Here is a 17,716-nt window from a genome sequence, read left to right as displayed (position 1 = left end):
TGTGACATGTTCTATGATTGTGGTGAGTTTCGATGTCCTGTTTCTATTTTATTATGTTGATTGTTTAGCATTCGAAACCATATGGGCATGGTGTCCCTAGACCCCTTGTTTTTCATCAGGTGGCGTTGAACATTGAAATTTCCAGATTGTCAAGCAGTTCACCATATGGCTTAAAATCAAGTCATTGAAGAGTGCAAAAACTGTTTACTGTTGTTATATGCAGAAGACTCTTAGAAAAAGCTACAGAATTTAATCATCATCCCAAGCTGCTGAAGTTGATTTATTTATCCTCATAAAGAAATCATTGTATACTTTTGCTTAATTTTTTTCAAATGGTTATCATATCAGAACAATGTTGAAAGGAGAAGGGTGCGAAAGAGGCCAACATAAGAAATGCCATTACTCAAAGATTTATAAAATTTATGAAGATGAATAAATCAGTTTGTATGGAAAATGTGAATCTCGTTCGTTCTAAACAGCACATGGATTAAGGAGATTTCCTCACATGGTGGTTTGATTTGAATTCAACAAAAATGGCAATCGAAGACACATGTATTTAGCATGAAGTACACGTGTAAGACACGTGTAATATTGGATGAAATACACGTGTAATTAGGATAAAGTACACTTGTAATACAATATGAAAAACAAGTGTAATAAGGATGAAGTACACGTGTAATACACGTGTAATTGGGATAAAGTACACGTGTAAAATTGGGCAAATTTTACACGTGTATTTTTATTTACAATTACACGTGTACCATTTTCGTAAGGGTTGGAAGCAATTTTTGATTCGAGCAGCTACCTAATGCAGGGTCAACGTGAGAGTGGGATGTGCTGAAAAATATTGAAATTTCAGGAGCTATGTGTACGACGAGGCACTTTGGGGCCAGAACTTGAAGTCATAGTTGTGCCAACTGAACATCAGTATGCTATAGTTGGGATAAAGGGCCCCCTACCCTACCTGTCAAATCATGCTGAAGTAAAAGTGACAACAAAATAAATTGCCCATGGGCAAAGTGTGGTTTACCTTGAAAGCTAGAGGTTGTTTGGAGTAAGGGCATTGCTTGAAAAATCTTTTTAATTCGTGACTTCAAAGTTCTAGAAATTTATATTGCATTTCATCTTTCTGAAAGAATTATTTTGTAGTCAAATAAGACCAAAGATAAACATTTGTTTATGGTCTACGTCCAAAATTTCTTAGGGTACAGGTAGGCGCGGCATTGGAAACTATTTTATATTTTCAAAGAAATATTTTTCACAATATGAAAAAATATTCGAATAAAATTCATATGATGTCACATATCAGAGGGTGGCTGAATAATGAGTCTTGGAAACGAAATCTTTTCCGATGTATGGCCGAGGAAGCTAAAACCGGGGCGTAGTATTAGGTAGTTTTAAATCCTGGAATTTACCACTACAATATTCAGACCTCGGCGTATACCTATAGTTTGCTGCTTAGTATTTTCAGGTCACAAGAAATTTACAATTTATTACATACAAATTCTATCAAACAGAAAACACAGCGCTCATCTGCTACGACGATTATTCAGCCTGTTATCATACCAAACGTGCACGCGCCAAGCAGGGTTACAGCATCACCATATAGAAGTCTGTATGAGCGTGTGTTTGTGTGCGCAACAGTCTAATGTTAGCACTCCCGCGCACGTGGAGGCCTTGACATATAGTGAACGTTCGCTTCACTTCAATCTCAATCAACACATTCACTGGGTATTAAAATGAAACAATACCTATGGCGATATGTGAAATGATTATGTTCTCCAGCAATGAGCATTTAAAATTCGCACATATACGGCACCTAGTCCAATGCCAACCTCATACTGCTGACAAAGGTAAACCAAAAAAACATGGTCGTCGGCAGAAATACCGGGGCTACCATTGCCGCTGTGACCGCTGTTGTTTCGGCGCCTCAGCCATTTCCATGGCATGTTATGACCCAAGCCTATCCTAAATGTCTGTTCCATGTGCAATGTCTATAGTCCATCAATGCGTAGGCCTACATGTATGTGAACTATGGCCCGGTCCGTAACATGGCCGATTTTATGACAGGGTCCGATCTAAGCACCGATTGTCCGGGCAAGTATATTCTCATCAGGGCAAGTAGGTTACCATTATCACTTGTCCACCAGGCTAGTGCAATTTTATGACACAAAGCTTTTTTCCCACTCGATACAACGGATGATAGTGCCACCAATTGGACTGCCTGTGTAGGGCAAGTAGCTTTTGGAGGGGGCAAGCGAAATTTCAGATATGCTTGCCCACCGGGCAAGTGGCTTTCATTCCTTAGATCAGAGCCTGTATAAGCACTTAATTTCCATTCTTTTCAGGAGTACACTGGACAAACATAGGATTTTATCCAATTTCTCTAAATCCATTTCTTTTAAGTCAAGTGGGACATGGATTTTGGGCAGTTGTCATAACCCCCCATGCTTCTGGCCTGATGAAATTAAATCAATCACTATCAACTGATCAGAATTATGCCAGGTCTTCTGTAAATGTTTCTCAACTGCATAGATCAACTACAAATAATCGCTTTCATGTTGAAAAATACTAAACTATTTCACAGACACTTTTTTACAGCTATCATTTCTTTTCGAGTCAATGGATTCAAACTAAAACCTCGAGGACTTTCTCGTTCCTCTGCACCGTGAAGTTTCTCCATTTTAGTCTTCAGGCCCTTATTAACATTATCAATTGCCTTTTCCAGTTCAGTAATATCTGAAATTGTAAATACGAAATAAAAATTCTAACATTTATTCCTATCATTGTGTATTGAAATATACAACTCTACTTACCCTCATCTAACATTTTCGACACATCTCTTTTTGGAAACTTAAAAAACATATTTCCCATGCATATCCACTGTTTGTCATTAGATTTATCCTTTCGAAATGCTCTACAATATTGAACAATTTTAGAATTCTTAAAATGGACTGTGTTATAAAGGGGCAATCATTGAAATCATTAGAGACACATGTTACTGGGTAGAAAATATAATACAATATAAGTGAATAAATAAATATCAATATATCACTGAGGATCTATTTCACATTACAGTCATACCTCGATTTAATGCCACCCTTGGTGAATCCCAATTTGGTAGTAAGTAGAGTGTGGTGGTAAAACGGGGTTAAGTCTTGGTCAGAACGATGTATATTGTAACGATGTATATTGTAACGATGTATATTGTTTTGATGAATTACGGCTATGTAACTATTTAAACTTTATTTAAATGAAAAACAACCTTTCAAAAACGTTTTACATAACAAACATCGGGCGCATATCAGAAACAAGAGCCCCCAGGGGCCCTATGGCCAGCCTGTCAGCTTTTCATAAAATGGCAAATGATGCATTCTGAAGGTTAAATTTGTCAAAATACAATCGTGTTTTCATAAGTAGCACAGACAGCGACTTGAGCTGGCAGGAACAAATACCTCAGATAAATCTTTTCCCTTGGTCTTATTGATTTGAACGCAAAATAGAATTGAATTTTCTGAAATTTGCTCAATAAAGTAAAATTGAATTGGATTTGATGTTTGTTCAATAAAAATGAAATTTGATTGAATTTGCAGTTCGAGCACATGGCTATCAAGGTCATCCATCTGATTTGAGGAAAAGCTATTTTTCCCGGACTTTGTTCAATTGTCAATGATATTTTCTCAAGTGCAAATTAGTGCAAATAAAAATATTCCTCCCAAAAACCAAATCAACTAAAGATTTCACAGAAATCGATCTTGAAATACAATTTTAGATCTTAAAATAAAACCTGCTGATCTCTGCAGCTGAGTCAATCATAGAGGAGTCTTTGCTTTCTGATTGGCTTTTTAAAACAGATATTTTTGTGATCAGATTTTCGCGAAAAAGCTCATAAATTCTAATGAGGCCCTCTTTCAAAATTCAGCTTCATAGAGTTTTGAGAATGGATAATGCTTTAATGAAGGATTTGTATGAATATATGCTCAGTTGCACAGTCAAAGAGCCATTGCTCAGGAAACCATGTCATTTAAATTCGCTCCATTTGTATAGTAATATGCTCAGTCTTCGGCTGGCCTAAAAACATCGTAGGCTAGACGGTCATCGTAGGCTAGCATGTCACATGGAAATAGTTCCCACAGGTACATGAAACTAGAAAGAAACTTTTTAATAGGACGACGACAGAGAATAGAAATTAAAAGTGGAACTCAGGGTAATGACGAGTTAGGTTGGTTGCTAAGGCTTACACACTGTAGTGCTTTTCAAACACATTTGCAAGTCAGGTCCAAACGACGTTCCACAATGTTAGACAAAGAGTTGAACATATAATGCAAGTTGAAGGTATTACAGAGATTTAAGGCAAAACGGAGCAGTTAGCATCCCTGCAAGTTTGAAAACTAGAGGGAAAAAGGTCCAAAGGCTCGAAATATTGTTCGCCAACATACAATTAGAGGGGTTGAGAAACGAAGGTATCATTTTAGCCATCGGTGCATGTTTAATCAAATTTATACTTACCATGACCACCGGATACAGTCTGCTCTCGGCACAATCGCCAAGAACCCATGACGCAGGCCAATGACCATGCAGTCCATGGGGTACAAGCTTCACATCCATCAGTTACCACAGTTATTTAAAGCTGTTCACAGACTGAACCATAGGTCAACTGCTAACTGTACCCTTAGGCCCTGGAGCTAGTCAAACGATCGACCAAGTGGAACAGAATGAATATTTACCAGCAGTCTCATTAGAATTCTTACATGATATCTTAAAGATTGATTATGGGAATCTTTGACTTGAAAAATGTTTGATAGATCAAGGAGAATGGTACAAAACAACTACGATGAGGGTGTAGGCCGGTTACTGACGAGAAGTTACCTAATCGATGGTGGTTAAAGCTTTCATAATGGGATATTTGTGAAAATTTCCAAACATGAAACTAATATGGCTACAGTCGAAATTAAGACTAGTTACTGACGAAATTAAGTTACAGACTTAAAGGTTTTAATGGCTTCACAAAAGGAATTTTTTATAGTAAAAGTTATCGTGAATAATATTTCTTCAGCTAATTTAATCGAAGTGCTATAAAGACTTGGATTATATTACGTAGGTCTATAGGTATTCTATAGGTATAATACAATACCAATTCGTGGTCTCCACATCCCGACCCCTTTAAACGAACTTTGGGCGTTTAACTAATTACAAAATAAATCAAATCAACCCAAATCTGCTCATCAATAATTAAAGACTTGAATATCGAAGTTATTAGTTTAACATTAAATCTAAGCGATATTGAACTCGCGAATAGTAATTAATTATCGATCTGAGTCACTTAATTAACTGTTTCTCGATATCTAATTGTTCATAGATGAATTCACGGATTAACCATTTAATTCTAATCGCCGTAATAACGATGGGATTTAGTTTAATGTACTTTCTAGAAGGATACATTTGACGATCGGTCTGACAAGTACGTTCCTTGCAGTCTTGATACGAACGGATCGAACTAAGTCGTCACGACCAGTGTGGACATCGACGATACGTCCTAGGGGCCATTCGGAGCGGTGAGTTTTTTCATCAGCAACCAATACGATGTCTCCTTTCTTAATGTTACCAACAACGTCTTGATTCTTCTGTCTTTCTTGAAGTAAAGGGATGTACTCTCGTTGCCATCGCCGCCAGAATTGGTCCGCAAGGTATTGTACATGGCGCCATCTTCTTATCGAATATTGATCAACTGATGCGAATTCTCCGGGTGGAAGTTTGGATCCGCCACGCAGCAGCAGTAAATGGTTTGGTGTCAACGGTTCCAAATCGTCAGGGTCACTGGTTACCGGAGTTATAGGTCGGCCGTTAACAATCGACTCGACTTCGCATATCAACGTTCTAAATTCCTCTTCATTAACTAGCTGCAATTTCATCACAAAACTGAGCGATTTTCGTATCGTTCTGATACAGCGCTCCCAGACTCCTCCCCAGTGCGAAGCGCTCGGAGGGTTGAACAACCATTCTACTTCTTTCTGGAGTAGAGTCTCGTGGATTTTCTTCTGATTCCAAGCTTCAATTTCTCGTTTTAATTCTTTCGATCCACCTATTAAGTTGGCACCGTTATCGCATCTTATTTTATCCGGATATCCGCGACGCGACATGAATCTCCGTAATGCGTTGATGAAGGAGTCAGTTGACAGATTATCACAGACTTCTATATGAATTGCTCGGACGACCAGACATGTGAAAATACAACCATATCGCTTGACGACAGCTCGACCCCTCTTAATTTCGAACGGTCCGAAGAAGTCTAAACCGACGTTGGTAAATGGTGGCGCTGGTGTGATACGGTCGGCTGGTAATGGTGCCATTTTCTGCTGAACTGGTTTCCCTTTGACTTTCCTACAAGGTACACATCCGGAGATTATCTTTCGAACTGTAGAGTCGCCCTTGACTACCCAGAGTCTTTTTCTTATTGTAGCAAGCATGTATTGTCTACCTTCGTGAGCTGTAGCGATGTGGTAATGACGAATTATAAGCTCTGTAACGTGACATAGCGTTGGTAGAATTATCGGATGCTTCTCTGACTCGGAAATAGGTGCGCTCTGTAATCGGCCTCCGATTCTCAATAAAACATCGACTTTGATTGGGTCCAGCTTTCTAATAGGACTTGATTTCTTCACGCTTCGGCGAATAGACTTCAATTGGTTTCTATCGGACGTCGGACTTTTCGTTCCTAGTATAGTTGAATATTCTTCAGGAAAATGGACATTCTGCGTAACTTTAAGTATTAAACGTTCACTCGCTCTTAGCTCGTCAACAGTAATCGGCCGAATTTCGATGAGGTTATCATACTTAACTTCTTTCTTATGACGATTGGATACAGCGAGCATCAATTTTTTCTTGTAACGAAGTAGCCAAGCAATTGTCTTTTTCAGCTTGAACCACGATGAAAACATCTGGAATAAGTCATGTAAAAAGTTCCTGTTTCCTTCATTTATAGGGTTTACAAGAATCTTCTCTTGTTTCACTTCGAGATTATCATCATTTTTCAACTGCAATAAATCATTCCCCGGCTGTTTAGGCCATTCAGACTCGGCCTTCGTAGAAATTCAGGGCCATTTTTCCATTCTTCATTTTTCGAGAACGTATCAACATCTTGTCCTCTTGATGCACAATCTGCGACATTAGACTTCCCGTCAATAAAATTCCACTGAGTTGGAGTAGAGACGGATCGAATTAGTGCGATTCTATTGGCCACGAAAACTTTGAATCTCTTATCTTCGTTTTGAAGGTATTTTATCACGGCCATGCTGTCTGTCCAGTAATAGGATGGCTTGATGTCGATTTCTAGTTCTCTTCTTAGGATCATATCATTTCTTACGGACAATGTTGCTGCTGAAAGTTCCATTCGAGGAATTGTGACTGGCTTTAAGGGTGCTACTCGAGATTTTCCCATCATCAGAGACGTATGTATCTTACCACTTTCGTCTTCTTGACGAAGATAAGATACACAGCCATAACCATTCTCTGAAGCTTCGGAGAAGTGGTGAAGTTCTCTACTTATAATTCTGGAATTCCGTGGTTTGATGCATCGTTTGATTTCATATTGGCTCAATTTCGGCAAATCAGTGCACCATTTCTTCCAGATTTTCATCAGATCTTCGGGAAGTATATCATCCCAACCTAGCTTACGTCGAATCATCACTTGCATAAGGACTTTAATAGTCAATGTTACTGGCGCTGCCAATCCCAAGGGGTCGTATATTGCACTCATAACGGAGAGTACACCGCCTCTCGTCCGAGTTTGACCGCCAGGCGTTGTTCGAAATCCAAGACAATCATTGTTCATATTCCACTGTACTCCGAGGGCGCGGTCTACTGGTAGAGATTCAAGGCAGAGGTTTTTCATCGTGGGTGCTCTCTCCTCTTCTAGTATTTCTTCAATTATAGCCCTTGAATTTGAAGCTATTTTGGTCAGTCGGAATCCGCCAAGCTTTAGAAGATTAACAACTTCTTTGATCAAGCTTGATCCGATACTCTCTAATTCGACGGATTTAAGAAGATCGTCGACGTAAAAGTTCTTCATTACGGTTTCGGTTGCCATCTTACTGAAGTTATCTTGGTTATCAATCGCTGTTCTTCTTAATGCAAAGTTACATATGCTGGGAGAGGACGTAGCCCCAAATAGATGCACCTTCATGCGATATACGCTGGTATTTACCATGTCTTCGTCCGCCCACCATAGGAACTGTAGTGCATCTCTATGTTCTTTCACGACTTTAACCTGGTGGAACATAGCTTCCACGTCACCAACAATAGCGAACGTTTCCTGACGAAATCTTAATAGTACACCAATCAGTGCGTTAGTTTGGTCTGGCCCGGAATACAGCTGGTTGTTCAGTGAAATTCCCGCGAAACTGGCTGAACAATCGAATACCACCCGTAGTTTCTTCTTCTGAGGATGGTAGACCGGGTGATGAGGTAGGTACCACTCTATTTCTGTAGAGTTAAGTTCATCTTCTGGAACCAATTCAGCGAAGTCTTTTACGAACAAGTCTTGTATGAACTTATGATAACCAACTTTTAGCTCTGAGTTGCTTATTAATCTTCGTTTCAACAAGGATAGCCTTTTTTCTGCTAACCAACGATTATTCGGCAACTGAGGAGGAAGTGTCTTGAATGGAAGAGCCAACTCGTAATGACCATCGACGAGATGAACTGTGTCTTCCATAATTTTGAGTGCCCTTTTGTCGTTCTGTGACATAGCTTCTTCATTGTTGCCATCATTCTGGAATTCTCTGTTACAGAAGCTCTCGAACATCTCGGTTAGACTATTAGTTGACTGCTGATCCGTTAGGCTTAGGCCTTTGATGGAAAACGACTTCACTTTACGACCAACAGCTCTTCCCAATGGACCATTTGTCACCCATCCAAATAGAGTGCGGACAGCGTATGGGCCACCGTTCTTGCTTGGAATAACTTCAATTTCCCATGGTAGTGAGATGGATTTCAGCGTTTGAACCAGTAACCCCAATTTTACTCATCAAACTCTCCGTGCAGAACGTTGCAGTTGAACCCGTGTCTAGTAACGCATTGACAGTTTCGTACCGATCTTCACCATGATATTTCACCTTGACTGGGATTATTGGCAACCCAACCTTGCCGTCTGACTTCACGGCTCCGTTCTTGGATCCTTGGTTAAGAGTAATTTGAGTACTACCAACTATTTCTGCCTTTACTTCAGTCGCGTCGTAACTAGAATTATCCGTCCCTTTGTGTACCAAGCTGTGATGTTTAAACCTGCATACACTGCATCTTTGTTTGCTATTACATTCTCTAGCTGTATGATGTGGAATTAAACAATTAAAGCAAAGTCCCTTGTCTTTAATCATCTTCACTTTCTCTTCATAGTTCATCCCCTTAAAATGACTGCATTCGTCTATACGATGTGGTCCTTCGCAGTTAAAGCATCTTAATGGTCTGCCGTCTCTTTTATTCGTCTGAGTATTCGAACTGTACGTTTGGGTGTTTAAACCAAAGTTTCTTTTTCCATGATGTGATTCCCTCGAATCTTTCTTCTCGAACGGGTTGAGGTCGCCGAAAATAGGATTTTGTGCTACTCTAGCCTCTTTTTCGACGAAATCCGATATGTCTTTGAACGTGATCTCTCTTTCTTGCATTTCGTTGATAACGTCAGCCCTAGTTCGCCATCGTTTCCTTAAGTCATAAGGCAGTCTGCCTACTACCCTTCTTAAACAGTCCGGATTTTCTATTTTCGACAGAAATCCGACATCCTGAAGTGCATTGTGGCAGCTAGACAGTTGGACTGAGTACTTCCGTAACCCATTTCGATCTTCGCTCTTCAATTGAGCTCCAGTGGTGATTTGGTTGACGTATGCCGCTGCAATTTTATATGGCTGACCATACCGTTTCCTCAGGGTATCCTTGGCGTTGGCGTATGCGTCTTCCGATGTGCTGAACATGAAGCTTCTCACTAGCTCGTTAACTTCGCCTTTGGTGTATTGGTTGAGATAGTATAAACGCGTTCTACTATCAGTGACCCTCGATTCGATGAGACTTTCAAAGGCTCGGATGAAATAACAGTACTCCATTGGGTCGCCGCTAAACAATGGTACGTCAGGGTTCGGTAACATAAGGGAATTCGCCGCGATTGACTGCTGAAACATCATTCGTTCGATTGCTTGCATCTGGTTCTGCGTTTGGCGCTGCTGTAGACTGACGAGATTTGTTAAATGTTGGACGGTAGTTTCACTAGGCGATTCTAGTGCAGGTTGCGGTATAGTAATAATGTGATCGATGTTCTTCAGAAATCTTCGTGTATTTCGTTTTCTTCTAGAAAACAGGCATCCTCGTCGTCGATCTCGGTTTGTTCGGTCAGAGATGACATCAGTTTTTTATGGCTGCTAATATATCTTTCCCATGCGACGACTAATTCTTCCCTATAAAGTTCGATTCTTTCGGAGTCGACGGTCTCCTCTTTGAATAAAGTGTTAAGTTCGTTCCGCTTTCTGGTTACGCTGGCCTTATAGCCGCGACGACTGTTTTTGAGTCCGGTAATGCTGGTAGGAGAGCTGGTATCGACCGGTGATGTCATAGTGTCGAACGCGTGATCTTCGATGATACGTGTCAATCGTGGGATCTCGTGTCAAACTGTAACGGCTGATATCCCGATGACGCGAGTGACAAGTTCTTTCTTGGTACAAATATGTTTATTTCAGTTTCAATACACTTTTATTGCGGAGTTCGATTCAGTTCTCCACGACTGGAGACGACCAGACGACAATATTCGCAATAATTCACTTCACGTTTTGACACGTTATGATTCCGGGATAACAAAATTTACCAAGCAGCTCCTACCGCGACTTGCACGTAAAATGAACGAGGCAAGGGAAAAGCTTCCGTTGTTACTGAAATCACGTGACAAGTACAATGCGGTCATCGAAGTGCTGTAAAGACTTGGATTATAATACGTAGGTCTATAGGTATTCTATAGGTATAATACAATACCAATTCGTGGTCTCCACATACACATAATCGGGCTCTAAAAACCGATCGCTGACGAGAAAGTCCAAAAGAATTAATGACGATAAATCATTTTACTAGTAATAGTAACATAGTTTCGGCGTTGCTCGACGTACGAGTATCGATTCAGCAGCTAATGTTGAATCGATGTAGCACGTGTACTCGCTGAGTCCATATCACCAATGCCTAAACATTCAATTAATCCGCTGACACACACACCAAGGAAATACGGAAATTTCAGGCAATAAACGACAATACAGAAATATACAACTAAATCATGGAATAGGCCTATGTAAAGTGCTATTTCAAAAATGTATGCGTGGCACTATTTTAAGCACGGACTAATACAGTTTTATTTCTAGACAGGGGTGACGCTACTTTAGAGTTTCAATTTTTTTATTTCGCCAATACTTAATCAACCAAATAACAAAAATTCACCATATATGAACTCGACCTTCTATGTTTCATATTTAAGCGACTGTGAAAGTTCCAGACGCATAGAATGTGTGGCGTTAAACGGACGTAATCGTTTGACATGACGGATTTCACGATAACAATAGGACGACGTGTACTACGTACCGTCATCCTAATAAAAAGGTTTTCCCAAGTATTTCATGGGTGATTTTTTAATTTTCCCAAGTGGAAAATGAACAGATACCATCATACTACAGTCAACATTTTAGTGGTGACTGGTTGATAAATATGATTTTCAAGGGAAATCGCTGAAGAAAATTCCCTTGGCAAATGCAATAGGCCTATGTGAAATGTAAATGAATTTCAGAAATTTTTCCCAATTTCCCTGTACTGTGGGATCCTTGCATGCAACATCTATGGTCTGTACTACTATAATAATCACTGATCGATTCATAAATACACATTGCTACTACATGCCGCCTTATATTTCGCTGTAAATCATTGTCTTATTCCATCACACGGAAAAATAAATTGCCCATGGGCAAAGTGTGGTTTACCTTGAAAGCTAGTGTTGTTTGGAGGAAAGGCATTGCTTGAAAAATCTTTTTAATTCGTGACTTCAAAGTTCTAGAAGTTTATATTGTATTCTATCTTTCTTAAAGAATTATTTTGTAGACCAAAGATAAACATTTGTTTATGGTCTACGTCCAAAATTTCGTAGGGTACAGGCAGGCGCAGCAGGGAAACTATTTCATATTTTCAAAAAAATATTTTTCCAGATGAAAAAATATTCTAATAAAATTCATATGATGTCACATATCAGAGGGTGGCTGAATATTGAGTCTTAGAACGAAACCTCTTCCAATGTATGGCCGCGGAAGCTATAACACTGGGGCGTAGTATTAGAATCGTAGAATACAAAAGTAGCACAGACAGCGACTGGATCTGGCAGGAACAAATACCTCAGATAAATCTTTTCCCTTGGTCTTATAGGGTAACTGACACTTTTTCAAAGATTTTCTACTTTTTACACTAAACGATATATTATAGTATACAATAAGGCTAGGTGATTTTATAATTGGAAAAATCTTTTCAATCTAGTCAGAATTGATGATTTTGATGTTCGCGCACCTGTTCAGTGTATACATTGCTTCTGCTGAACGCGTGGTACTGTGTCTATTAATAGAACTACGTCACTAAAGTGACGGCTCGGAAATGATGTCTATAGAAATGAATAGGAAATAAGCTACAAGTGCAATTCAACTTAATTTTATACCTATTTGGCATTCGAATTGAGACAAAATGCCTCTTGATTTTGAAAGTCTACATATTAATGATTATAATTAGCTGTTGAACGGACCATATCCGTTCAAACTAAGTGCAAAAATAGGATTTGAATAGCAATCCATGGCATTTTCTAGTAGACAGCAAGGACCACGGATGTTTAAATCATCGTTTTGTATTATCATTTAGTGATAGTAAGATCATGGTTAGATCTAAGAATATTTTGACTTATGAACTGATGAAACTTAGACTGAATTAGCCGCAAGAACAATTTCAATTGTTTTCTTGAAATATACCTGGTATTGGTAGCGACTTTGGTCACAAAATTAGAATATTTCCTCATCATTCCTATTTTAAAACTTAGAAATAACGTTTGTGAAAGATTTGTGATGTTATCTATCAAAACTCTTCTGCAGCGTGAAACTTTAATCGAAAAACATTATTCCTTTGAATATTTGTAGAAATTTATGAAAGTTTTTGTAGAGTTTTGAAATGTTTAGTTTTCAAACTATAGTCTTAAATGACTATGAAAAATAGTAAATAGTAAACGAATATAAATCTATTTATTCTTTAGCGAGATCGAAATCTGTGATCGCTTATAAGAAAGACACTGTGTAGTGTTCTTGTGGTGCTGAACTATAGGTGAACTATGCAGCAGCAGTATCAGTGCTGAGAGCTTAGCATAGTGTACTTTAATAGCTTCATAGCAGCGGATTGAAATCTGCTTCTTCAATTTGATCGATTTAGCCTATTCAAATTACTCATTGATTCTTTGAAATAGGTTCATGCTATAGACAATAGATCCTTTTGCCTCCCTGGCCAGTTTCAAAGCTGTAAAACAATCTGGCATTGAGATATAACAGAAAATACACGCAGCTTCCTCAAAATCTAACACATTTCTATAGACGCTATTTCTCAGCTCTGCCTGTAATGACGTTGCAGCGCGCACCTGCTGATTTAGCCGACGCTGAACAGTAAGCGATGTAAACAACGAAATGAGGTCAAAAATCTAGTTTCAAAATCACAAATTGCGCGTAAACTAAACATTTTGGTACAGAACGGTTGAAGATGAGTGTATAGATCAATAGAATACATCATATTTTGAAATTTAAAAAAAAGTGTCAGTTACCCTATTGATTTTAATGCGGAATAGAATTGAATTTTCTGAAATTTGCTCAATAAAAAAAATTGAATTGGATTTGATGTTATTTTTTGTTCAATAAAGAAAAATTGTATTGGATGTTATATTTTTTTGCAGAATAAAATTTGATTGCATTTGTAGCTGGAGCACATGGCTAATTAGCATATCAAGGTCATCTTTCCGATTTAAGAAAAAGCAATTTTTCCCGGACTTTGCACAATGGCCAATGATATTTTCTGTAGTGCTAATAAAAATATTCCTCCTAAAAACCAAATCAACTGAAGCTTTCACAGAAATCGATCATGAAATACAATTTTAGATCTTAAAATAAAACCCGGAAGTAAAACGGTAGATGATACCGCAGGTTCACGTGAACACCTGCTGATTTCTGCGGCTAAGCCAATCATAGAGGAGTCTTTGCTTTCTGATTGGTTTTTCAAAACCAATATTTTTGCGATCAGATATTCGTGAAAAAGCTCATATAAATTTTAACGAGGCCCTCTTTCAAAATTCAGCTACGTAGAGTTTGGAGAATGGATAATGCTTTAATGAATGATTTGTATGAATATATGCTCAGTTGCACAGTAAAAGAGCCTTTGCTCTGGAAACCATGTCATTTAAATTCGCTCCATTTGTATAGTAATAGGCTCAGCCTATGGCTGGCCTAAAAATTGGTTCTATAAACTTTATCATCATTCCATATATAGATATTTTCAATTCACTTTTCTTGAGTTTTTTAGGTGAACGTCTATAAACTATTAAACCACGTATCTACTTAGATAATTCCGGAGATTTCATATCTTCATGGGATATGAAGGCATTAGTATCATCTGCAGACATTACAAACTGAAATAATTTTGAACTGTTGATACAGTCAATAATATACAGAAGATAAAGTATAAAACCTAAAATCGAACCTCCTGGAATTCCGTGTTAATTTTTGAGATTAATTCAAATTTGAATTTCTCTTGAAGTTGGATTTCGAGTTAGCTGGAAAAGAACTTCAGCATGACTCCAGGAATACCATTTTTGTTTAATTGAACCCTTTCAGTGCGTCTATACCGCAGTGCGATGTATGAATCCGTGATGGATTTTGCTAGTACACTGGACTGCAGTGTATTGATATAATTAGTAATTAGTTTTTATCTCTATCGAAAGATGACAGCACCTGTCAAACATAGTGAAATATTAGTAACTCACCTTACACCGTGCCGGGTGTAGACGCACTGTAGTGGTACGCTTGTTATTCAACACATTGGGGTGTAATTTTTTTAAATTTTCAATTTATCTCCCGCACTATAGGGTATTGATTGGTCAGCACTGAAAGGGTTAACTAGGAGAATTTTAAGTATCAAATGTTCATGAGAGGTCTAAAAGCTGGCTTATGTCGACAAGCGACGCGACAACCCAACGCAACTGAGAGCAACCGCCATCGCACCCCAGCTTATGTCGACTGCACTCCGAATCAAAGCAACTGAGGCCGATGAGCGGGATACGAGATCCTCCCATTTGCTCGCCTGCTTTTGTCCCTTACCATTACTGGCAACTTTACCGATTAAAGATGGCAAAATGATGGAATTTTGAGAATAGATCTAAATTTTTGCAAATAAATATATCTCTTTTGGAAAAAATTTTGGTTCTTCACATCCTCTCAGATCGTTTTTCAGCAGTTTTCACATTGAAATTTAGCTCAAAAAATCAAACTACATCGTCCACGTTTTACCGTTAAGACACTGCTAGTTCCAAGACGAGTCAGGATGGTCATCACCTATTCATTTGCACAAGAAATCAATGTATGCAGCGCCACGTTATGGGCCGCAAAAGCCGTGTTATAGCACTACACTAGCAACACTCGGTGAAAAATCATTAATGTAGCCTACATATATCCACAGACCACGTTCGGGCAACAGATAGATAAAACTTTGTTAGCATACACATGCCGCTAACAAAAATGATCGCATTTAAAAACTGATTGGGAAATGCTTTTATGGTACCAATCTATCCTTAAGATGCTATTATCCTCACCACCCCCCTCCATTTTTTGCAACGGATTTGCATCAATCTGAGAAATAGTAACAAGAGGCCCACGGGCCTTATACCTTCATGACGAAGTAGAAGAATGATTCAGTATTCAAAGTTTTACAGAAAGATTTACATTGTTACGATGTAACAAGTTTTAAAATAGTTAAGACGGTATAGGCTATGTGGTGATAATGTTCATTTTCTGTTTATATATCCTTTCATGAAAAGACAGGCCCGTTCTAGCTTCCCCAAAGATCACACTACATGAAAAAATGCATCAAGAATTGGCGTAGGCATCGTGCTGATAAGAAATCCAAGATGGATAGCAACTCTGGTGGCCATACTTGAACTCAATTTTCAATAAGGGGTAGACATTTTACCAAAAATTATTACACCTAGTATCATGAAAATGCATCAAGAATTGCAGTTCGCTTCGTGCTAGAAATTCAAGATGGCTGACCTGGCGGCCATATTTGAAAGCCCATGACCTCCATATACAAAAGGCATGGACAGCTTACCTACCCTGATCCTCACACCAAATTTTGTGGAAATCCATCAAGAATTGCGGGCTGCATGGTGCAAACAAGAAATTCAAGATGGCCACGCCAACCCCAGCCATATTTGATCACCAATGACATTTTTTACAATAGGGGTGGGTGGACATCTCGCCAGACCCAATCTTCAAGCTTATTTTCAAAAAGATTCATCGCAAATTACAGGTGAATTACTGTGTCAAATTCAATTCAATTCCAGAGGGCCTAGCTTAGGCCTGTGCAATAGGGGTCAATTAAGATTCGACTTTTTGAAAAACCAGCACAAACGCCTATTCAAATCACATGTAATCAAAAAATTCAGTGCTTCTTAGTTTGATGTCCCTGTTTTCATCGCACACGTGGTTAAAATTATTGTTTACATCGAACGTCTTCAACAGCTGAAACAACCGCACCCGCGTCCATCAATCATCTTAATTGATTCATATACTAAAATGCTCACTATGAACAAACTATGCAGTGAATCAATCCGGAATTTTTCAGTAGAATGTCAGACACTAGGTACCTTTCTTTAAAGGTTTATTTGTTGTATGTCATTAACAATCAGTTATATAATACTTTATTCATAACTTTGAAACGGCGCACCGGCAGCGAACGCTCAAGCAAGGTCAGTCACGTAGGCCAACGATAACACGAAACAGACCACGGTTTTGCCGGTTAAGAGCGTCTCTCCACATAAATTAGAGGGACTGTAATGGACCATTTGTTGACACTAACCTTTAATAAACTTCGTATGGATACAATCAAGATAATTCCACCCTATAATTCCACTATTCAACGATCAACGCGCAGCTTAAACATGGCGCCGCCATTCAATACGCTAGTCACGATGTATCTCTACACACATCAAAATCACACTTGAATTACAAGTGTTGACTTATGAGAAACCATCGAAATCTAGCAATTTGATTGGGAAAAAAGCAGCACTATAGTTGAAAAAAGTTGATAAACCACCTCCGACTGTCTTATTATTTAAAAGCTTTGCCTTCACATGGAATTATTTCCGCCTTATCACAGGTGCACTCTGCCGCCGTGATTCGCCCATTCAACGATAAAAACTTTCCCGCGGTCTTACTATCAGTATTTTCTAATAATTTAGGGAAATACATGACTACGTCATGAAGGTAAAAAACTCCATACTGGTGGACCAACATTGTGTAGCATATAGTTGAAATTGAACGCATGAATTGATGCGGCTTGTTCACTACGATCAAGCCTTTGTGCGGGTATCGTCTCGTTGACCTCTACGTCATACTTGTACTACGATATGATGATATAT

The 17,716-nt window shown here is 38.7% G+C and overlaps 1 protein-coding gene across 4 annotated transcripts in view; it reads right to left on the bottom strand.

Annotated features, from left to right (window-relative positions):
• Nucleotides 1–2,554: 2,554 nt before the first annotated feature.
• LOC141914628 (p53 and DNA damage-regulated protein 1-like) overlaps nt 2,555–17,716 on the bottom strand; it is a 29,268-nt gene continuing 14,106 nt past the window's right edge. For all 4 annotated transcript variants that reach the window (XM_074805879.1, XM_074805877.1, XM_074805878.1 and 1 more), the window contains 2 exons: nt 2,817–2,917; nt 2,555–2,739 (listed from right to left, as the gene is read on the bottom strand). In XM_074805879.1, the coding sequence (XP_074661980.1) occupies nt 2,582–2,739; nt 2,817–2,917 (259 nt within the window). In that variant the 3' untranslated portion in view covers nt 2,555–2,581. The remainder of the gene's footprint in view (nt 2,740–2,816; nt 2,918–17,716) is intronic.

The sequence above is a fragment of the Tubulanus polymorphus genome, unplaced genomic scaffold (genome assembly GCF_964204645.1).
Source record: "Tubulanus polymorphus unplaced genomic scaffold, tnTubPoly1.2 scaffold_8, whole genome shotgun sequence".
NCBI classification, from domain to species: Eukaryota; Metazoa; Nemertea; class Palaeonemertea; order Tubulaniformes; family Tubulanidae; genus Tubulanus; species Tubulanus polymorphus.
The sequence above is the reverse complement of the archived record's forward strand: the minus strand, read 5'-3'. Positions and strand labels throughout refer to the sequence as shown.